Source organism: Protobothrops mucrosquamatus, unplaced genomic scaffold (assembly GCF_001527695.2).
Source record: "Protobothrops mucrosquamatus isolate PMUCROS unplaced genomic scaffold, P.Mucros_1.0 scaffold26, whole genome shotgun sequence".
Taxonomy (NCBI): Eukaryota; Metazoa; Chordata; class Lepidosauria; order Squamata; family Viperidae; genus Protobothrops; species Protobothrops mucrosquamatus.
Window position 1 is genome coordinate 443,626 of NW_015386411.1, and position 24,440 is coordinate 468,065.

The window sequence follows — 24,440 nt, forward strand, 5'->3', positions numbered from 1 at the left end:
GAGGCTCTGTGGCAGCTGGAAAGGATGAGAAGGAGGAGAAAGCAGGAAGGGTTTCTCTCTCTCTCTCTCTCTCTCTCTCTCTCTCTCTGTGTGTGTGTGTGTGTGTGTGTGTGTGTGTGTGAGAGAGAGAGAGAGAGAGAGAGAGAGAGAGAGAGAGAGAGAGAGAGAGAGCCAGCAGGGAAGTAAAAGTGTGGGGAATGGGAAGCGTTGCAGAGTAAGCAAACTTACAAAAAGGGTATATCTCTCTCTCTCTCTCTCTCTCTCTCTCTCTCTCACACACACACACACACACACACACACAGAGAGAGAGAGAGAGAGAGAGAGAGAGAGAGAGAGAGAGAGAGAGAGAGAGAGAGAGAGAGAGAGAGAGAGAGATACACAGAGAGAGAAACCCTTCCTGCTTTCTCCTCCTTCTCGCCCTTTCTCTCCAGCTGCCACAGAGCCTCACACGTTGCCAGCGGCCGGCAGTTCCACGCTGTAGCTCTTTATCCAGGGTGAATGCTGCGTTCCCCTCTCCAGCCCTACCACATGGCAGAGAGGGTGATGCTCGGCTTGTGCCTCCGTGCTCTCCCATCTCCCTTCCTTTCATCCCACAGGCCAGGCGGCGGGCGGGCAGGCTGGGCCCCTTCTTTCAGTCCCCCTGCAGGGTGACCCTGAGGATCTAAAACTGATCACATTCTGGATGGCTGACACGAAGTTTAGATCAGTGCCACCCCCTCCACCAGCACCTCCATGGCCCACTGCCTGGCATCACAGCCTGTGAGCGCTTTTCTTTCCCCATCCCTGCGTGAGAAAGCCACGGCCACTGGCAGCAAAGAGAAGCAAGATGACAAGACTAGATACCAGGCAGTTTGCAGAAAGCCAGTGAGAAGGTGAGGCCATTTGGGGGGTTGGGTTAGTCGCATTGTGATTCTCAGAGAAGTGAGAGACCCAAAAGAAATATATGGAATTATCTGCAAAAAACTTCTGGGGAGATGGCTTGGAGCCATGTGCTGCATCAGGAATGTGGTGTGCAGGCAGGTGAGAGAGTAAACTTGCAGATTGGCTTTGTCGTCTATTCTTGCCACCTCCCCTCCCTAAAATCCAGCCAATAATAGAACTCTTTGGATTGAATGGGAAGTTAAGAGGTATTGGCATGAGTTGGAATTAAAAGGCCAAGTCAACTGCCCCCCCCCCCATTATTTTGTTGGAGACGTGGAAAGTGTTTCTCGCTTCTACTTCCCCTCATCTGCTCTTTTATAATTTAATCCAGACTTACCTAAACTAATGTCTTTTGGGTGTCATGGACCACAGTTCCCATCATCCTGTGGCTATGCTGGCTAGAAATGCAATGCTTTATTTTCTCTGCAGTATGTGCCTAGGAGGCAGTAGGTCTGTGGGATTTAGGTGTATTTAAACATTTGTTTTTTTCTGCCTAATTTATTAAATCAACGTCTAATTTGAAATTAAATGTTTCAGAGAAATCCAGGGTGGTTTACAAGAAAACTGTCAAAGACAGCTATTGTAAAGCATCACCAGCATTGCTTAAAAACAATATTAAAAGCGTGTATTTAAGAAAGAAAAATAGTAGTAGTAATTTACTTAGTGCTGTTTGACCATAAAATGTGGTATTGTTCTACATATGCCTGGCTGAACAGTGTGTTTGGAGTTGCCTCTAAATGGGTGAGGGATGCACTATTCATATTTTCCTTGGGAGAAAGCTCAATAATTGGGGTGCTGTCTCTGAGAAGGGGCGTTGTCTTACCAGAACGCCTTTTCTCAGCATGACGATGGAGAATCCACTAATGGGTTATGCTTGTTTTCTGCCCGTAGACTAAGTCAGCCAATTTTGCTCCGCCTCTTCCTGGGACCTCCATTCCCCAGTTCTCGACTGAGACGAAGTTGCTGACTAAGATTCCATTTGTTGGCTCAATCCTCTTCCCTGCACAGGACCTGACTGGCTCTAAGGGTGGGAGTGGATTCTCTATTGTCATGCTGAGAAAAGGCGTTCAGGTAAGACAACGCCCCTTCTCCAGCATGAAGGGAGGGAGGGAGATTGGAATGAGAGGAGGGAGGGTCTGAGGAAAGTCCTGCCTTAGCACTTGGCCATCAACAGCCCTGTTGCCCTTTCACCATCACCTGGTGGTTTCCCATCCTATTGCTGAGGATGATTTGGTTACAAAGCCAGGTCTCCTTGCATGGAGAGAGAGTGAGCCGCCCTCTGACTCACACAATTTGCCCTCCTGCACTCACCATGAGTAACCTGGCCAAGGAAAGCGAGCACAGCAGCAGCCGCCTCAAGGAGGAGGTAAGCGCAGCTGGGCTTCCCCTCAAGGAAATGCGGCTGGGCTAGGCAAGGTTGTGAGGTCCTGGTGATGTGGGAGCTCGAGGGCCGGGCTGGGTGCTTGACCTTTGCTGCCCAGGGCTCTGGGCAGTCCGTGCCACCGTCCTGGGCCCCCCGCACAGCCTGAAAGGGACAGTGAGGCTCCTCCAGTGGACCATGCCCTGGTGCTCGCCCTGGTCCCACCCACCTCTCTGCCAGAGACCCTTGGATCCGCCTCGGTCCTGCCCAGGCCCACACAGGTGCCCCTGACGCAAGTAACCTTGAGCTGGCGATGCCCACCCAGCAGGCCACGCCCACCCCAGCCACCCCCCCAAGGGCAACCACAATGCTGATGTGGCCCTCAATGAAACTGAGTTTGACACCGCTGATTTATGTATTAGACAGATATTTATCTTTTCAGGAGCTAAAGACACCACGTATAATATTCTCTCCTCTTACTTTTTCTTTCCAACCACCAACTTAGGAGGTAGGTTGGGCTGAGAAAGAATGAATGGTCTCAGGTCCCTAATGAACTTCTGTGGCTATAGGTAGACTTCAACCTATATTTCTCCAGTCACACTCTAACCACTACACTGCACTGGCTCTTCATGTTTTATGGCTTAATGTATTGTGGGAACCTAGCCATTATGTATTTTTTTTTAAAAAATTAAAACAAATCATGCTTTAGTGCTATAAATCCTAAATTATAACTTCTGTATGTAGTTCTAAAACTTAAAGCACTCCTACTCTACTAATCAATTTCCCTAGAAGAAGAATGAGCAACGTTTTCTTTTTATATCCTGCTTAGGAGTTATAGGGGATGAGGACCCAGTGATGTCACGGCATCACCAGAGTTGGTAGGAGCAAACATTCCAGATTCTTTTAATTTTAATTTTGAGCTAGAAGAAGGGTTCCATAGAGGGTTTGCCTTGAAATTTATTTAATTTAATTTATATTGGGCCTTTCTAAAATGGTTTTGCTTCCTTTTTTAAGTGATGCAGTTCTAACTTTTAAACAATACATCAAAATTCTGTAAAATGAAAATGGGTCTGAAAATTTTGGCTATGTCTATTCTGATATGGCTTTCTAGGCCATTAGAGTTTTTGGGGCTACATGCAGCTTGTAGACTCTTGGCTGCTCATCTGCAATCTAAAATGTCATTTTTTTCAGCCATGATTTTTGTTTCAAAATAGATGCTAGAGAAGAGTTTGGCTTCTTGGGTATTGTCCAACAGTTTTCAGAAAGAATGAGTCAATTTAATATGTAATTAAGGATCAATCTGTGCTAATAAGATCCTTGTTAACAGGTAAGTAGCTAGAGTTCACCTAGTACCTAATCAAAGTAACATATCTTCCTATTTAAATTGTTATACTAGACCCATTTGTCTAATTAATAAAATAGGTCACTCAAGGGAAGAGCTAGTATTTAGCAAGATAAAGTTATTTACATCTCTTAATCCTATCAAACAAGTGATATTGAAACAAAAAGAAAACACAGTAAAATTACTTTGAAATACACATTTCCTAGGACTGTGAACTTTTTATAAGATTTGTCAATTTCTACTGATATCAAAAGTACTGATATTCTTAATCATTTCATGTTCCATTTTAATTAATCCATTTTAATTAATTTTAGAAATGGATACACCTAGAATAATTTATCAAAAGCACATTCAGAATCTGCATGTGACTTTAATGCAAAATCAAATATTACATTATATTCAGACTTAGTTGAACTAAAGTAAATTCAGGTAATCAATGATTATGTAAGTTACCAATGTAAGTTTCAAACTAGGTCTACTCAGCACAATGTTTGCTTTTAGATCAACTCCCTTTCCAGTAGAGGGAGAGAGGGAAAGAGAGAGAGAAATTTTATATTAAAATAAAAGGGCATCTTGCATTAGTTTTTAATTCCTAAATAATTCTGTATTATTCCTTTTTGACTCAAGAACAAATTGTATGATATATAGCATAGGCATTGTATGGATGCTTTTCCTTTCCCTTCTTTTTTACACTAAACACATGATGACTTGATCCAGATTTCATTGCTTTACTTTCTGAAACTCATTCCATCCAAATTAGTCCTGGGTCCCATCCATATTTGACTTGCAGCCTCAATAATATCATATAATCATTTGAGAAATCTTGCACTAAATGTAATTTCTTTTTTTCCCAAATAAGAAAACTATGGTTCACAGCTCTGGAAACAGCCAGGATTTTGAGGCAACTTCAAAACCATCTTTTAGATTTGGAAGAAACCCCTTTCCTCATGTAGATTTCAGGAGGAGAGGCAAAAGGGTGGTGGGATGGCCAAAAGAATAATTCAGATTCACATGAACACACAAGCATTTGGGACCCCTTAGCCAGGTCCAACAACAGCCACACTAAAGAAAAATTCCTGTTTTCTTTATTCAGTATCCTCAGAGTGATTAGATGCTTCACATTGTCAGCAACCATGTATTTCTTTAAGGAAGGTCAGTGCAAGATTAAATCTGTTCCAGATCGAGAAGCACAACAAGAATTGACATGTATTATGTATACAACCTATTTTACTGGCATCAAAGCCTGTTAAGCTCTTTTCATGCACAGCTTAAAAAAAACCCCTAAGTAGCCAAGATTTCAAATTCAAGGAGTATGAACATTTTAATAACTATTAAAGAGGAGGAGAGGAGAGAGAGAGAGAGAGTGATATTATATAGCTGAAGCCTTGCAACAAATTTAGATTTTTGAAAAGACATGCTGTCTTATTCAGAGAAAATTTCATGAAATTAGAATTACTTATGTAATTACTGACTGAACTATAGCAGTATATTTGCTGTGACATCCATTTCTATTTCATTTGCAAAATTCAGAGGCATCATGCTAGGATTTAATGACAAATTGTAGAAATATCTTGTTTGAATTTCCTAGTCCCATATTCTCTTCCTAATCCTCCAATCTTTTCCCCATTGCAATTTTTACTAGGTTTTTAAAAAAATCTTTTGCCCTACTTTTGCTGATAGCAGTGCATGCTCTGCTTTCAACTCAAACTGAACTGATCATTTTACTAATAATGACAAAATATATTTATGCTTCCTTGTGTCCTCCAATGCCATAAAAAGCCTGCCCACTTTTTAGCTTAAATGATGGCAAGGCTCTAGAACAGTGGTTCTCAACCTGTGGGTCGGGACCCCATTTGGGGTCGATCAACCATTTCACGGGGGTCACCAAGCAAGGCTGTCTGCCATTTTTTTTGTCTGCCATTTTTTTCTCCTTTTCCGGCGGGTGCCTTACCTCCCTTGGGCTGGGCCAGCTGGTGGTCGGCCTGCTCGGTCTCTGCCGCTTGCCAGCTACGCCTCGGCTGGCGCAGGGGGCAGAACCACGCATGCGCGGCGCTCCCAGGCAGGGAAAGTCCTCGACTTACGACCGGTTGGGTAGTCCTCGACTTACAACCGGTTTAGTCCTTGACTTATGACCGGTTTAGTCCTCGACTTACGACCGGTTGGGGTCACGGCATTAAAAAGGTTGAGAACCACTGCTCTAGAAGAGCCTTATAAGATACCATTCCTTCTAATAAGAAGCAGTTGCTAGTTAAATTAGCATTATTTACATGCCACAAAATGCAAAAGGAACTTTTTAAAATTCCAATCAATTAATTATTTTTACTTGATGGATCTGCACATTCATATAAGACTTGGAAAGGGACTGTTCCTGCCATAGGAAAAATGTGATTTCTGCTATCTGGTGGGAAAGACAGCTTGCTAGGAGTTGTTGAAAACTTGGATTTGTGGACTGCTTAGAAACTGAAGGGATGAGGAAAGCATGTAATGAAAGGAAGGATTAAATCTTTAGCAGGCGACAGCCTAAGACTAGTTGATCTTCTTTGGCTTGTTGGGTCTTGACTGCTGCAGGAATGAAACTTCTGTAAAAAAGTATCACATCTTTGGATGTCTTTTTTTGACAAGAAAGGGACTGACAAGCATGCCAAGAAAAAAGGTAACTGGTTATGCTTGCATAATGTATGACCTGAGTTAAGTACAGTTTGTAAAAACACAGGAAGTTGCATCAATATTTCACTGAGTCTATACTGCCTATTTTCAATGATGTTGACTTTCCTTCATATGCTGTTTGCATATGCATATCATTCATAATGCATGCTGAAAGTCATGCTTTGTAACATTGTTCCATTCCTCTGCCTTTTCTCAGAGCAACAACTCCCAAGATAGCATTTAGTAGAAAATAATAATTGCAATATATTCTCCAGTCCCATCTCATCCCATCCACTTATGACCCTTGGATGAAAGTGTACAATCTTCTATGAAGCAAAAAAATGTTGGCATTGGCTATAAGAAATGGCCCAGAAAGGGAAGGAAGCTAAATTACAGAATACAAGTTTCATACAGGTAGTTCTCAACTTATGACGGGCCTCAGAAAGGGTCTTAAAGCAATTCTGACCATTGCAAAACATTGCACCACTATCCTTCCATCATGTGGGCACCTCACAATCCATTCACACTTATGAGAGGTTCTCAAATGCCTCACAAATATGTAGTCATCATTTACAATCTTCCATGCTGGCTTCCGCAGAAAGTCAATGTTTTCTGTTTGGATTTCAGCAGGGAAGATTTTTAGTTGCACCCCTCAAGGCAGCACAAAACCCTGGTTCCTAAGGAGTTGCATGCTTGATTTAAGCAGATACCACAGCAGAGAGGTAGAAGTAATGTAAGGAAGGCTTGGCTCAGGCAGTACATGAATGTCTCTCTGCTTTGGCATTGAAAATCTAACTTGCAGAGGATTTTCATTGTTAGAGCCTCCCAGTGTCTCCTTACCTGAGACTCTGTCCACTTAATGATGCAAGAAATTGCTTAATGACAGAGTGCTGAGATTGTGGTCATTAAGCAAAGCAGTCATGTGGGTGTTTTGCTTAATGACTAGTTTGCTCAATAACCCAGATTCCGGTTCCAATTTATGCTATGAATATTCTCTAAGGGACATTTCTATTTTCAGTGTCTTGATTGGATGATTTAAGATAGGCACACACACATATATTTACCCCTAATGATTAAAAGCATAGAAAATGTTCCTTATATTTTAGAGTTAAAGAGAATTTAGTAATGGGCCTATCACAGACTTAAGAAGCGAATTCATAGGCAGGCAAAACAAGTGTCCTTGGGAAACACTATAGCTATTTTATGGTTTCAAACAAACCCATGTATTTTATAATGATTTTCAGGGCCCTTTCTCCATTTTTTTTAAAAATAAGAACTTTATTAGTTTTTTTTACACTAAAAAGATAAAATAAACAGAAAACTAATAATTAAGACAAGCTTCCATGTTTCTGCCAAGCATATCTCTTTTCATCTTATGCAGTGTTTAGTGAGAAATTTGGAAAGAAACCACTTACCAGTATTGCAATTTCATTTACATCATCTGTCACCGGATTCCCACAGGGACGTTGGGCTTTAACAAGAGGATAAAGTAGGAGCAATTGAAGATAAAAGCAAGTGATAATCCAAGTCTGAGGAGAGAGAGAGAGAAACTGGTGAATATAGTAAAGACAAATTACATAATAACAACATATAAATACATTTCAGAGATTTTTTTTCTTTTTGGCTCTTTAAACAAAACCATTTTCTTAAGTTATAAAACTTGAGACAAGTGTTCAATAACAAGTGGACTTAGATGGCAATGGTTTCAGAAACCAAAGCAAGCTTCCAAAGCAAATGTGGTAACATTAAAAGTGGTATCTTTAAAACTTTCATCATGTCTTCAATCTATCAACACCAATCACTGTCTCTCAACTCAGCTGTAAAACAGAATCTGTAGAACAAAGTGCAAAGTGCTTCTGGTGCTTCTCCATTTCTATGAGCCTCTGATACCCTGCTGCTGCGGCTGCTTCTTTTGTAGTAGCTATGCCCATATAGTTGATAGGCATAATTTCCCAGTGGAGAACAAGTTGACTCCCTTGGCTTTAACCATTCAAAAAACTTTGAAAACTGAGTTACTGCAAAGGCCTTGTAAGCTTAACTGCCAAGAGTTCCACTGATTGTGCCAGGTAGAAATAGAAATAATCTAGACAAGAAGCATACCCAGAAATAATAGGTATAAGTATTCCTTTATTGTAAGATTACATTAAGAGAATCGTGTAAGTCTGAAAGTTTATCTCAGGTATACAGTATATTGATAAATATTGATAGTGAGATGGGTGGCATATGAAATAAATAAATAAAATATCTCTCCTGCCTTGCTTTTACAGTCCAAGAAAGAAGGGAGGCTTCCCTTCTGAAAGTGTGCTACACCTCCATTCCTTCCATGGACTCAGCAATTGTTTGTCTGACCATTGCCTAATCTGTGGCTCTTGTTCCCTTGTCTCCCCCACATACCATTACAATGAACATGTAGGCTGTCTTTAACTTTTGGAGAAAAGATGGGATATCAGACTATCTATAGGCAATTAAATTATGGCCTGACTCTAACCTGAATTAAGGGATTGCCGGCGACACAGTATTGAATAACCGGAGGTCGTATAAATATTTATAGAAGTATATACTATAAATAGAAGTATTAACGTAATAGAAAATTAATCTTATTATATATAATATAGATAGGGAAAATTAGAGAGAGGGGTTGCTCGGACATTACCCCTGAATTGTAGCTGAAGAGGAATGAGAGGAAAGAAAGGAGAGGAGAGAGAGAAGAGAGTAAAGGAGGGGGGAAGGAAGTAGGAAGGTTGGAAGAGAAGAGGAGGAGAAGTGGGGAGAAATGGGAAGGGAGTGGTGAAGGAAAGAGGAGAGGAGAGGAAGAAGAGGGAAGTAGGGAAGAAAGAGAAGAAAGGGAGAAAGAAGGTAGAGAAGAGGGAAGAAAGAGTAGGAGTGTGGATACAGTGAAAGGGGAAATGGGCGAGCAACACCAAAATTTATGTTTATGTATTTATTTTATTTTATTAAGCGTATCTGATAGATAAGAATGTAAAAATAATGTATGTTAACATGTGATAAAATATCGTGGTATATTTGTCGACATGTATGGGGGAGAGTTGGGAAAAATAAAAAAAGCATTAAAAAAAAGGGATTGCAGGGTCATAAAAAGGGAGTTTATTGTTCCTGCATATGAATTTTCTGTTTAAAATACAGAAAGAAAACCACATTTAGCACACTGACATATCAAGTCATGGTAGCATCCTAAAAGAGCATCTCATTGCTCCTGATATTCTTCGTTTAAATCTTTAATATTAACAGAATATCATTTTTAATTGAGAGAGGGCGAGAGAGAGAGATCAATACAAAGATTATTTTACTAGGTATTAAAATTTATACATCACTCTAGCAGTCACTGCATCCAAACAGAACTATTTAGGGCAGCTGGAATCAATCCAATGAAAGTTAGTATAATAAAGCATTACAAAACACTGCCAATATTTGAAAACATTTAAACTCTAGCAAAGATTTTAAAAATGGTATTAATATATAAACATACAGAATATCTTCGTTTTGCTATGATAGAAATTGATTTATAGAATGTCTTCTGATATGGCATATTCTTATACAGGGCATATAAATGAACATAAAAATCAATTTCTGAATTGCTGTACTCCTTGAATTTGTGTAGAATATAATATCCCTTAATCTAAATATGGGGTATAGCCATAACTCTCAAGTATGAGAAAGAGAAGAAAACAGTTTAGATATTAAAGGAAATTCTGAATTACTTGGGAAGCTAAGCAATATATCTTCAATATGTTCTACATATAATAAGCAAAATATGTTTAATATGGTAAATGCCATTTTATAATAAAGATTTTGGTTTCACCTTAAAGCTGTCATTTTACACTATAGAATTGATATTTTTCTTCTCTACCACCTCATTTATTGTTAAGTAAAAGAGGAAAGTAGACCTTTTCATAAAGAGCACACAAAAACTTAATATAACTTCTGGTGATTTGTAAAATGTTTCCTATTTAGTTTATGAAGATTGAGGTAAATTAACCCTCGTTGAATTAAATCAGACTTTATATTTGAATGGACATGCATAAGATCCAATGATCAGATGACAGATGCATGGTTTTTTTGATAATTTTCTAAGATGATGAAAATTAAGGATAGAAGGTAAACTTTTTAAAAAGAATTTTATTATTACAAAAATAAGACTACTGAAGACTATCCTTTAACTCTTTATCCTTACACCATACTGGCTTTTATTCAGCCATAATCAACTATACAATAATTATATTAAAAAACTGAGATCAGTCTCTTCTCCAACTGCAACATATCCTCCTGTTGATTCAGTGTTTCTCAACCTTGGCAACTTTAAGATGTGTAAACTTCCACTTCCAGAATTCCCCAGCCACACAATCCATCTCTAATTTTATATATGGAACAGCCACCAGTATATTTTAACTGGTAATAATAATTTAAGTTTGCTGCATAATAATTTTCTCTAATGTCTTTTATTAGAAAGGTAAGGGATTAAGGGATTGAACTGGGGCCTTTTGTATGTAAAACATGCATTTTGCTATTGAATTATAATCTCTTATAGAAACATGAGAAGGAAGAAGGAGAAGCATCTTAATGCAGCTGCAATTATTGCTACAGTTTCCAAAAAATGATTCTAGATGAATGTTACCAAGTCTGTGAATCCTCCAGGCAATATATTATATTTGTTAGGCAATTTGCTTCATAGGAATAAGCTTCACAGAAATATCAGGAAGTACTTGCGTACACAAGTAAATGACTTTTGCCCTTGGTGTGACGTTAAATAGAAAACACTCAATGCATTGTGGAGCAGAAGAACAGAGGGGAAAAAAATCAAATATAGTTCCATACAACCTGCTCTGTGGCAATCCTAAACATCCTGGATGTAATTTGAGTGAACCCACGAAAATGGTGTGTTGAAAGAAACAAACATCTCTGAAAGATAACTGATACATCAGAAAAGAAAACACAAGATGTCTTCCATAAATTTAATCTAGTTAAAAGTTCTTTGCTTCTAAAGTTGCCAGGAAACTATGCCAAATTTTACACTGCTAGTAGTTTTGGAATATGTTTTCAACAAGGATGTGTGAAATTAAGAAGAAACTGTTGTTTTTACTGTGGTGCTATTCTTCCAACATAAATGTTGGAACAGATTACATAGATGCTAAAGCAGCTTAAACTAGCAACTGTTTCATTATCATTATTATCACAGCAATTCTGGTGGGTTATACTGATATCATTGATAAACAACAGATGTTGTCATTACTCTTTTGGTGAATAGATATAGATATAGATGTTATAGATATATAGACATAGTTGTAAATATAGATATATAGATATATCACATTTTATCTCCAACATAATTTCTCTTATTTCCTCCCTCCTTAAAATTAAGAAAATACCCCAATGATAAATTATAGTTACAAATTTTAGAATTTGTAAATTTTTTACAAATAATAGTGACGTATTATTTTGCCTGAGAGTATTGTTTTTGTAGTGTGCATTTAAAATTGGTTTTTCATCAATAGTGACAGAAATAGCATTTCTTCCCAGCTGTGTATGCAGAAAAGATCCAAACAATCCTAGAAGAACCCTAACGTGCATCTAGTTAGGGTTCGAGATTCAGATTACTGCAATAGATCTTTTGTAGGAGAAACTGCATGTTCCCAACTTTGATCTAAATATCTTAATTGCAACATCCTCCAAGGCAGGGGTCCCAACCCCCAGTCCGTGGACCAGGCCGCGGCATGCCAGCAAGCAGTCCGCACAAACAAGGAAAGCTCCATCCGCAGGATGCAGGCAGCACACAAAACCACGCTCCCTCTGGTCTGCAGAAAAACTTCTCTCTACGTAACCGGTCCCTGGTGCCCAAGAGGTTGGGGTCCTCTGCTCTAAGGATGTCTTCCTTAATCCCCATTTCTTGCCATTAACACATTAATATTCCAATATCATAGTTATTTATTCAGATCTACAGTACATATTAAACTAAGAAAACAATTTACATCTCTTTAGCAGAACAAAAAACCCTTTCCTCTGCCTCAGAAAGAACAAAACTCTCTAACTAAAGAGGTAGAAGAACTGAAACAAAGTCACCGAGCATCTAGTACAACACAAAAAGTAACAGAATAAGATTGCCTGTATTGAAGCTTGTTCCCCAAAATAGCGAGCACAAACATTAAAAAAGCCAATAATGTAATATCAAATGCAAGCACCAGTTCACTGCAAAAAACAAACCAACTTATGTACAGCACAACTACAATAACTGAATATCTGGGATGCAAAGGACATGCTTCACTGTCATTATTTTCATGGTCTTCCTATTCAGGGCTTTTAGTTCTGCTAAAATTGCTCTGATGCTTTAGAATTAACAGACAAGCATCTACCACACAAAACCCCAAATTAGTTATTATTGATAAGAAATGCAAAAATGTCTGGATGTTATGGTACCTGAGGAGATAGCCAAAGAGAAGAGAAAGAACTGGAAAAAATCACAAAATTCAAAAACCTGCAAAAAGAATGACTGTGGCAAAAGAAAGCAAAAGTAGTACCAATAGTAATAGATGCCTTGGGTGCAATCTTTAAACATCCGGAGCACCACTTGAATATCAATAGCACTGTCAAAATTATCAAGAGAAAATTGTAAACAGTGAGTTTATAGTTTACATTCTACTTTTAACATCATGAAACAATATCTGCCTAACCCAGATTCTTGGGAAGGACTTGATAGGTGAACAAAAATGTCAAATCCAGTATAAATTTCTGGATGATTGTACAACAAACCATAATAATATACTGTAGGTAACTCTGTACTGAATGTGCATGTATACCACCCATTATTTACCTTGGTTATGAAAGAAAAACGTCTAGCGGATTCAAGTTATAATTGTTATTTGATGTCATGCTGAAGACTTGACTGAATCAATAGTCCATAGATTACAACCAACGTTTATCTACTTAATGAGTAATGTTGGCAATTATTTTTTGCAAATAGGAGCCTATAAAGAACTATAAAGTAAAGCTATTATGATTCTTTTCCATCCTACTAGAAATCTACTGATGGTAACAATGTAAGCTTAAGCTTCTATGTATTCTTCTTGTGCAAGAGACACAATTAAGTATTCATACTCTTCAGTCCCTACCTGGGGGAAGAGGGTTATTTCCTTTGTTATTTTTATTCTCCAGTTGGCAATCCTATTCTCTCTGGTTAAAGTTAGTTGGTCTCTCTTCCCATAAAATAATTCAGATTCCTAGTCCAAAATCTAACAATGGAAAACTATATGAGCAAATGGGTGGAGAAATATTATCAATAAGTACATAAAATAATTAATTATCATTTCATATATTTAAGCATTCAAATTACATACATTTCATCTCCTTTCCTTTCTGCTTGGGGTAGAAAATATTTCTAAACTGGACTGCTTAACTTCAGCAACATTCTGATATAAACCATGTAATCTTGCAAACTGACATGTTAATTTGCTTAATTAGTAAGAAATCTTAAAATCTTACTAACAATTCTTAAACAGAAGCATGAGTTGGGTAATAATGTAAAGATGAAAACTTTGAATGGCTGCTGAATAAGTTGTCATTAAACAAGGACAATCTATATTTCATTAGAAATACATGTCAGCTTCACATATAAAAGTATCATCCAGACATTCTATTTTTAATAAAGTACCTGCCACCAGCATTATTATTTAACATTTATGTTTTAAAACGTTTCTGAATATATTATAGAAGATTTGCAAATTAAAGACACTTTGATCAGTGAGAGCCAGATGACAAGTGGGGAAACTTACATCACAGCACTGCAACACAAACACTACCTCTTATACACTAGCATGTGATATCAGAATGAAAGGTTCAAGTTTACAAGGCAAATAAATTATGGTACCCATTCTGTTATTTTAGTGTCATTGTGGTTAGAAATAACACAGCTTCTTCCTGCCACACAGAAGGAAAAACTATAAGAAGCCTGTCAATTTCATCCCTACTTATTTCACCTGGGAGCTGCAAAGTGATTTTTCCTCTTTAAATATCTGATAGCACAACCAAGCCAAATAATATGGAAGTAAAAGTGGATTAAAGAATTTGCATATTTTTAGCCTACAGAAAAGATGACTAAGGGGAAGTACGGTAACGAATTGTCACACAGAAGAGAAAAAAGACTTGTTCTCTGCTGACCCAGAGTACAGGACCAGAAGCAATGACGTAAAACTAAAAGGAAGATGAAGGTCAGGATAGACATTGGGAGAACAATTTCCTGAATGTCTCAGCTGATGTCCAGTAGTACATGATGTGGACGAGTTCTCCACTAGAAGCCTTCAAACAAAAGTTGGATGGTTATTTATCAGAGTGCTTAGTGGATCCCGCATTGAGCATGGAATTGGACTAGATGACCTCTGTGATCATTACCAATTCTATGATCCTGTGATGCTATTTTAGAACTGATGCAGAATTTTCAGTTGAAAGTGTCCAGTTGGCTTAGAGAATACTTTCTACACTAGAAATGTCACACTACTTAGTTCTCCCACACTAATATCACTTTAAATTATAATAAAGAAGCAGAATCATTCTGTAGCATAATTTATCAACACTTGAAAAAGAAATGACTTGGAGTCTCTGGGCAGAGAGCTATATGGGATTATATACCAACAGAAAAACTATAATCTTGTTCTAGTGGACAGATTAACAATGCATGTGAAAAAAAACCCTATTAATCCTGTACAATCTCAACCTCAGTTTGCAGACTCTTTACCAGCAGAATGTTAATCTGATGCAAGGATAATATAGAATCTGGATCCCAAACCTAGCCCCCATAAGCATCAAAATGTATAGTGGCACTTTCTGTGGAAACAGTCAGGCTTCTTGTTCTACCTGATTTTTTATATTTAAAGAATATTTTAATTATACAAAAAGGAAGATTGAATGCTATAAAGCAAAGTGCAAGCTTTCAGTATCATTTTTATTTCTAAGAATGTTTCGTTACTCAAAACCTTTTTTTAAAAAATAAAAATGGTGGACTTTCAGGGAAGAATTGGGGAACTGAAGATGGCTCCGCTCTCATGACCACAGTGGAACAAAGAGCCATAGGTGGGCCAGCTCTTTGGAATTCCTCTCTCAACAGGGAGAGGATTTAGGATAGAAACAGCAATAGTACTTAGACTTATATACCGCTTCACAGTGCTTTACAGCCCTCTCTAAGTGGTTTGCAGAGTCAGCATATTGCCCCCAACAATCTGGGTCCTCATTTTACCGACCTTGGAAGGATGGAAGGCTGAGTCAATCTTGAGCCGGTCAGGATTGAACTCCTGGAAGTCGGCAGAATTAGCTGGCAATACTACATTCTAACCACTGAGCACCACAAGTGCTCCAGCTATATGCTCCTCACAAGATGAGGATAAAACAACAGTCTCCAATAGGTTTAGAGATCTGGGGACAAGGGAATGCCATCTTTTCCCAAATTGTGGTTGGTGCCTTTATGGATAGAGGTTTCATCTACTTCTTTTTCTAACCACCCTTGGAAATTTCTTATTAATTGCTTTTCAGCTATTTGGAAAGACAAGTTTTACCGCTCTTGGTAAATTTCCTTCAATTCTTAGTGAAAGAAGTTTTAAATATCAGTTTAAGATATTTTTTTAAAAAAATCTTCTTTTGGAATAAACAGCAAAAGATGAATATTAAAAAGTTGATTTTGGAAGGTTAGAAATGGACTAACAGTGCAGATGGGTTCGAAATAATATTTTAAAATTATTTGTAAGAATCCTTCCTGTTGGACATACTGTTGTTTTGAATTCTTTTTTAAAAATTGATAAGATAGGTTGGATACCAGAAAAAAACTAAAAGTTACAGTTAAATGAGAAGAATACTTAAATTTCACATAGTAGTAAAGAACGAAGCAAAATACTCAAATCTATATTTCTTGATTCTCATGTTGTTCACCTTTTGAACATACAGGAGGAAACAGCATCATAGTAATAAGGCTTTGGTGGTTGATGTTGCTACAAGTTGAAATATTATACAATATGGGAAACATCAAGCAAAAATATAAGAGAAATGTAATGACAATGACAGTGATTATCACAATATCTCATAAGACAATTATTTTTGCAAGTAGTACCCAAAGTAAGCAGAGTGCTATTTGCTGACAATGCTGCATTTTAAGATTTTCATATTGTATCGTATCATGTCTCTGTTTCTAAGGAATGTAAAGACTCTAAATATTTCTTTGAATTTACTGCTGCTACACATAAAGCCATCTAGAAATTGATTTCAAAATGGCCTGTACTTGATCTTACTTGTAGCCATCTTTTAAAAAGAAGCCTTGCAAAAGGCTGGCACTTTCCTTGTTTCCCATGTATATCAGTACAGAAAAAGTATGTTGCAGTATAAAAAGAAAAGAAAAGCCCCACCAAGACATGTTTAATGCATGACTATAATGGGCATCTCCACTATAGATCCTTTAATAATATCAGTCCTTTTGGAGGGGGAGGGGGTGAAGAGGGCATTCCCCTTTGTATTTTCAATTATTTCAGTGTTTTTCAAATTTTCTTAGCTATAGGAAATAATCTTAGCTTCAGTTGCTTTTTCCATCTGCTTCTTTGGAACCTAAAATAAATTAAACCCAAAGAATTATGGTTAGGAAAAAAATTCCCAGGCTGCCAATGTTTACCACATTGGATTCCAGATTTAACTTAATATCATGATGTAAGAAAATACATCATCTCACTGGATGATGCCATAATAAAGAAAGAGAATGATAATAGAAAAAAAAGGCAAGTTTACTGTATTCATGCTTTGGAACACATTATTAATAATAGGACAAATTCATAGAAATATCCAGAGGCAGTGGGTGATATTTTTAGTTTTAGTCTGCTTTCTTTCTCACTCCTGTCAATTATGGAATTAGTTGCAATTATGGAAAGGTTTCTGAAACAAAAATACGAGTTTTGCTCAGTTAGAAATAGAGGAAATCCAAAAGTGTCCTTTGAAATTAATAAGATAGGCTATCCCCAGTTATCTCCCATCTTCCATATAGCTCATATGTTATCCAAACCTTTTAAACTTTGCAGTGATACCTCAGTACTCATTGTTAATTGGTTCCGGGAGGCACAATGAGTACCAAAAACAATGAGTACCAAACAAATTTTTCCCATAAGGAATAATAGTGAGTCATAAGGCAGCAGACACTGATAAGCTCTAGCTTGTGCATTGAGTACCCAACAACCGATAAGTACTGGGACAAAATTTTCACGTCAAAATGCATTTAGTACCAAATTTGATTAGTTTCAAAGAAGTTGACTATCAAGGTACCACTGTATTTTTAAGTGCACAGTTTACATTAGGAGTTTCATTTCCATGGGTGAGATTTTTGGATGTAATGGGAACTTTTTCATTAGATGCTCAAATTCTATCTCTACATTACCTCAAATCATTACACACATATGGAAATTAAAAGGTAGAAATAAAAGGTTGTTTACTAATAGAGCAATACTATAGGAATGCTAGGACATCCGGGAGAGATGTAGCAAGATAAAGATAGCTCTGCAAAAGCAAAGCCATCATCTTCAGTAAAGACGAAGAACTGGTGAGTAGGCCAGTTCCCTTTGAATCTTTCTGGATAACTGGAAATCACCCACGTGTGCTCTGGATGGCTGCTCCTTGTGAGACTGTAAAATAGTGGTTTTCTGCAAGTCTGAGTACTGTAGAGACTCAGTGAAAACTTTTAAAGGACACTAAGTTCACAAACTTCACTTTTTAATCACTATTAAGTATTCTAAAGCTATCTAAGACTTTAGAACCACAGTTGAAAGTCACTTCTTTATATATCTCCTCTTCTTTTTCTTTATATTCTTTTTCTAATTTCTTTTTATCTTTTATTACAAGGGACAACTAGTTTCATCTCTCTGAAAGTGTCCTAAGGAAGTAAATACTTTAAAATGAACATGATGTTAAAATAATTGATATTTGGTAAATGTCCTTGAAAAGCCAACAGGTATAAGAGAGAAAAACTGTAGCAATAATTTTGAGACATCTAAAAAGTGAAAACATTTATCTGAAGATATTGCATTTTAATCCAAAATATTTTAAACTAACCTATCAGAAAGAGACTAGCAGAGCCGTAGAAGGAGTCAAGTAGGGAGTTAGTCTGGAAGACTAACACAAGAGGGCAAAGTCTAACCCCCCCCCCCCATGCCATTGAATCTTATCTAGTCAGGCCCAGGTGCAAACTGCCAGTCTGGGAAGATTCCTGTGAAATAGGTATGAGCAATAAAGTAGCTAATTGAACTCCTCTTCAAGTGTGGATCTGGTTGCCTGCACCTGACATAACCCTCCAAAGTACTTAGCATAGTCTGGAATCTCACTTACTGTACATAGAAGGCACATGCCATAGGATAATCAGAAACATAATCTCAAGGATTTCCCCCAACATGGTGTCTTTCAGAAATATTGGATCAGAACTCCCATTATCCTTAAACAATATTGGCAATCAGGATGTGGGAATGAGAGTTGTAACCCAAGGTATCCAAAGGGCACTTCTTCTTCTTGTGCCATATTCATTATTGGACGTTGGCGATCCTGTTTTTATCAGCAGCCGCACAAAAAAGTGCTGCTGAGTTTTGTCCAAACCAGTCCCTTAGATTTTGAAGCCACGATGTTCTTCTTCTGCCTGGACCTCGTTTGCCTTCAATCTTTCCCTGGATGATTAAATGGAGTATGCAGTATTTTTCTGGGTGTCGCATCACATGTCCGAAATATTCTAATTTTCGTTTTTTAATTGTTTTGATGATTTCCCTTGGCTTTCCCAGGCGGCTTATCACCTCCGCATTTCTGATCTTGTCAACCCAGCTTATACATAACAGCCGCCTGTAAATCCACATTTCAAATGCTTCTAGTCTCTTCAAGTGACCTTCTGTCAGAGACCAACTCTCTACTCCATAGAGCAGGATAGAAAAAATATAGCATCTGACAAGCCTGATTTTCAGTCTTAGGCTTATGTCGTGACTGCAGAAGACCTTTTTCATTTTGAAGAATGCTGTTCGAGCTTTTTCTATCCTTGTCTTTACTTCAATGGTCATGTCCCAGCTTTCATGTAAATTGGAACTGAGGTGTATGATCCTTTTAACTTTTTCTAGTGGTATTCCTTCTGAATTTATTGGTGGTAAAGTAACGGGTTGTTTGCTGATGACCATGATCTTGGTTTTTGAGGTGTTAAGCTTCAAGCCGTATTTTTCAGATATTTCTGTGACTCTGTTGATGAGGAGCTGAAGGTCTTCATGCTTACTGGCAAGCAGAACTGTATCATCAGCATATCTTAAGTTGTTGATCCAAACACCGTTTACTTTGATGCCAGCATCGATGTTCTCCAGTGCCTCGTTGAAGATTGACTCAGAGTAGATATTGAACAACAGTGGAGACAGAATACATCCATGTCTGACCCCTCTTCTTATTTCTGCATCAGCTGAGTATTTTTGGCCTAGTCTCACATTTGCTACCTGATGCCAATACAGATACTTTATTATTTGGATGTCTTTGTCATCTAGTCCCCCTTGTTTCAGGATTTCTAATAGTTTGCTGTGTCTTATTTTATCAAAAGCTTTTTCAAAATCAATGAAGCACATGTAAACACTGTGATTGACATCTCTACAACGCTGTACAAGAACCTGAATGCTGAACAGCGCATCTCGTGTACCAAGATTGTTTCTGAAACCAAATTGTGTGTTACCTAGATGCTCTTCAATTTTGTTGTATATTCTTGTGTGAATTATTTTCAGGAATATTTTCAGGGCATGACTCATTAAGCTTATTGTTCTGTATTCGGTACACTTCTTTGCATTTATTTTTGGGGGGATTGTCACAAAGGTTGATTTTAGCCAATCATTTGGTATCTTTCCTGTTTCATAAATCTGATTGAAGAGCTGCAGTAAAAACATTCTTCCCATTGTCTTCCAGCAATTTTAAAATTTCTACTGGGATATCATCAGGTCCTGTGGCTTTTCTTGTTTTTGCTATTTTTATTGCATGTTCAACCTCTTCCATAGTGATATTTGGTCCAGTTGTTATACTTCCCATATCTATATCATCCCTAGTGTCCTCAAAAAGTTCTTCAATATATTCATTCCATCTTTTTAGTTTAATTTTCCCCTCTTTGTCAACTAAGTTGTTGGTTTTCTTTTTGTAGAGGCCTGCTGCTTCTTTCGCTTTTTGTGTAAATTGAAATTATCATGTATATGTTCTGTCTCTTCTATTTCCTTGCATCTCTTTGCAAACCACTTTTCTTTTGCCAGTCGAATTTTTCTTCTAATTGTTTTCTGCAGTTCATTGTATTTTTCTTTGTTTTTATTTGTATAAGATCTTCTTTCATCCATGAGATGAAGAATTTCCTCCGTCATCCACTGTTGTTTCTTGTGGTACCCCTCTCTCTGTTTTGAATTTGTTACCTCTACTATTGCATTTTTAAATTTATTCCAGTTCGCTTCTACATCATCATCATTCAGGTTGTTGGTTTCTCTTAAATGATTTTCTAGTTCTTCTTTAATCTTACCTCCATGTTTAATGATGAAGTCTCTGTTGATTCTTGGTTTAGCAGGGTTCGGGTTTTTCATCCTTTTTAGTTTCAGCTGGACTTCAGCAAGTAGTAGATTATGATCGGATGGTACATCTGCACCTGGGTATGTCTTTACTGATTTTACTGAGTTTCTAAATCTTTTGTTTATTGTAAAATAGTCAATTTGGTTCCTTACTACATTATTTCGTGTATCTGCTGGTGATTTCCAAGTGTAGATGCGTCCTTTTGGCAACATGAAAAAAGTATTCATCACACATTGCCTATGTTCCTTGCAGAAGTCTAAAAATCTGTCACTTCTACCATTTCTGGTTCCTAAGCCAAAGTTTCCAACTACAGGAGCATCACTTCCTTCTCCCACTTTTGCATTGAAGTCCCCCATGAGTATTGTGATATCATTACTTTTTAGGGTTTTCAGTACACTGCTTATATCTTCGTAGAACTTCTCTAAATCCTCCTCATCGCTGTCAGCTGTGGGAGCGTAAACTTGTATAACATTCATATTTACTGGAGCACTATTTATTTGGATCATTATCACTCTATCAGATACAGGAATAAAGGACTTGATGCATTTATTTACACGATTGTTTACAATTATAGCTACTCCATTTCGATGGTGTTTGCTATTCTCACCAGAGTAGTAGATAGTATAATTTCCTATTCTACACATTCCATTTTCAGGCCAGCACATTTCACTCACTCCCAATATAGAGATATTGTATTTGGACATTTCTTGGATAGTGTTGTGTGTTTTTCCAGCTTCGTATAGGCTTCTCAGATTCCAAGTACCAATTCGTAGTTTTGGGTTTATTGTGCTTCTACTGGACCGGGAGATTCTTAGCACCCCTGCCCCATTTAATGGGTGCCTGTACTCGGGGCCATTGTTAGGTTTTGCCGCCATTAACATGATTTTCCTGGGAAATATATAGTGTAGTAGTCTTCCCTTTGCTTTCTACACCGCTGTGCACACACTGTTCAAGTGGCTGCCACCACACCATGTGCTGTTCTTCTGAATCCGTTCCAACCAATTTAGTCTCCACCTTCAGTCGATACTGGGGAGCCAGCTGCCACTCACCAGGCCTGTTGGTTCACAGGAGGTATTTGATTCCCTCCAACCCACCATTACAGTATAAAAGCCATAATGGGTAGGGCCCCTCCAATCTGCCACCCGGGAACGCACTCTGTGTGGGTTCCAGGCTCCCCCTAAGAGAAAGGGCACCAGGTTGTGAAATACACATTTTAAGCAGCCAAATAGGGTTTCCAGATTGCCATATGGGCAAACAAATTTTAAACTACAATATATATACACTACTTACAGTCAGTCCTGCTTTAGTTATCACAGAGTTGGACACTCTATATGGGCTAATTTTGAAGACTTTTCAAAAGGGACAACCGCTGCAACAATAGCACAAGTGATTATGTGTGCTCTCTGATTCAATTTGATATGTACTGGTTGTCAGCCACCTGTGGGATGAAATTCAAGGGATGATTGTCATCCATAGGATCCCTTTAGGCTCAGAGCATGGTTATGTGTGAGTTTATCTCTTTCCAGTTATTTTGGTTGTCCTATTAGATCCAGTATAGCATACTCCAGATTCCATTATTAAAATTATATTATAAGTTCTTGGAAATGTCACTTTTCTGAGGCTGCCTGTGTGCTGTGGGATAATACATGCTCCCTTCAAAATCCACAGGGCCTGGTTTTGCTATCATTTAGGAAAACTCTTAAAATGAGCCTTTGGAGCAGAGCAACTTGTGATCTCAGTTTGATATTGGGATTTTATTCTTTGGGTTTTGGTGTGTGTGTGAGAGAGAGACAAAGAGTGGCAAGGCCTGGGGGAGGATTCAAAAAAGGAATCAGTCTAGAGTCTCTATATTGTCACAAGTGCAACCCCTCTTGAATTCCATTAACCTTATCTACTGCCAAAATAGTGCTAACCAGTGGTGGGATTCGGCCGGTTCGCACCACTTCGGCAGAACCGGTAGCTAATTTTTTGTTGCCCAGGCCCAGAATGGACTTCTGGAAGCGGCAGCCACACAGAGTACCAGTTGTTCACATATTTGAATCCCACCACTGGTGCTAACTGTTAGTTGACTAGATTGTTGTACATAGGCAAGAATAGTAAATCAGTTTAATTAGAACTTGTGAACTGTAGCCCTGGTCTTTTGTTCCTGAAGCACACATATATACACACACAGAGAGGAACACATACAGACACACACACACACACACACACTTTAATATTTTAGAGACAATGTGTTGAGACAGTTGATATGTTCAGTACAAAAATAAATAAAACTGATGTGTGTCCTTGAAATCACCAGGAGTAAAGTCAAATCAGAGAAGTAACAGTAGGCAACATATACAGTAGTCAGTAAAATTACAGGGAAAGGCTGCAATTCAGCAGCTGAGTACAATACAAAATTATCACTCCTTGTTGCTCTCCTTGGAGATGCAGGAAAGGGCAGAAGTATGAACTAAAATCAAGCTGGTATTCTTCCTTTATTAATATGTATAACTATGTTTAATTTAAAATGAACTTACTGAAGTCTAAAACTACAGCAGCAGATTTATTTATTTTTTATTAAGAAAATTTATATGGCTGCCCAACTCACTCATGGAGACTCCAATTATCTTATAGAAGTAAAACCCTACATATAAAACCCTAATAAACCCTTCCCCCACCGAGTGACAGCACTCAAACAAATCACTTGATGGCTCTGTATCAGCCTGGGGTCCCCAGGCCCACTAGCAAAACCATGTCTTCAGGGCTTTTCAAAAGAGTGTCAAGGTGGAGGCCAATCTTATCTCTGTGGGGATGGTGTTCCACAGGGAGGGAGCCATGGAAAAGGCCCTTCTTGGTCCCACTAGATGGATCTCATTAATAGAGAGGACCCATAACATACCGTACCTCCCCACTCTGGTGGATTGGGTAGATATAATTGGGAAAAACGATCCTTCAACTAATCTGACACCAAGTCATGTAGGACCTTAAAGATGGCAACCAATACCTGGAATTGGACCCAGAAGCAAATTGGCAACCAATGCAGTTCCCACAAGTGAGGTGACACATGTGCAAAGCTAGACCTGCACAAAACCATGTAGGCTGCCACATGTTGAACCAAATGAAATTTCTAAATACTTTTCAACGGCAATCCCATTTACTGTATAGCACATTGCAGTAGTCAAGGTGAGAGATGACTAGGGCATAGATGACTGTGAGGAGGGCTTTTTTGGTTCTGGAAAAGGTGTAGCTGATTCACAACCACAGTTGCACAAAGGCCTTCCTGGTCACAAGTGCCACCTGCTCCTTCAGCAGGAGTTGCACATCCAAGAGAACCCCCAAATTACACATGAGTCCATCTGGAGCAATGCAACCCCATCCAGGGTCAAACTAGGTAACTCTATGGACCAAAACCCCATAATCCAGAGCCTCTCAGACCTGTCCCAGCTTGGATCCGAAAGACCCTCAATCCATTTGTAGTGAAAGGCATACTTTTATTAAGCCAAGTGATTACAGCGTAGGACAAGTCAGATCTGAAGATTCCTGTGCAAAACTGATATTTTCCCCTTCTCCTTGTCCCTCCTTGTCCCTCCCTGCTTGGTCATCTTGCTAGTGTCC

General features: G+C 38.2%; 1 protein-coding gene across 1 annotated transcript in view; it reads right to left on the reverse strand.

The window, feature by feature from the left end:
* KITLG (KIT ligand) overlaps positions 1 to 24,440 on the reverse strand; it is a 52,673-nt gene that overhangs the window by 13,432 nt on the left and 14,801 nt on the right. The window contains exon 2 of the mRNA XM_015810970.1: positions 7,685 to 7,798. Coding sequence (XP_015666456.1) covers positions 7,685 to 7,798 — 114 coding nt within the window. The remainder of the gene's footprint in view (positions 1 to 7,684; positions 7,799 to 24,440) is intronic.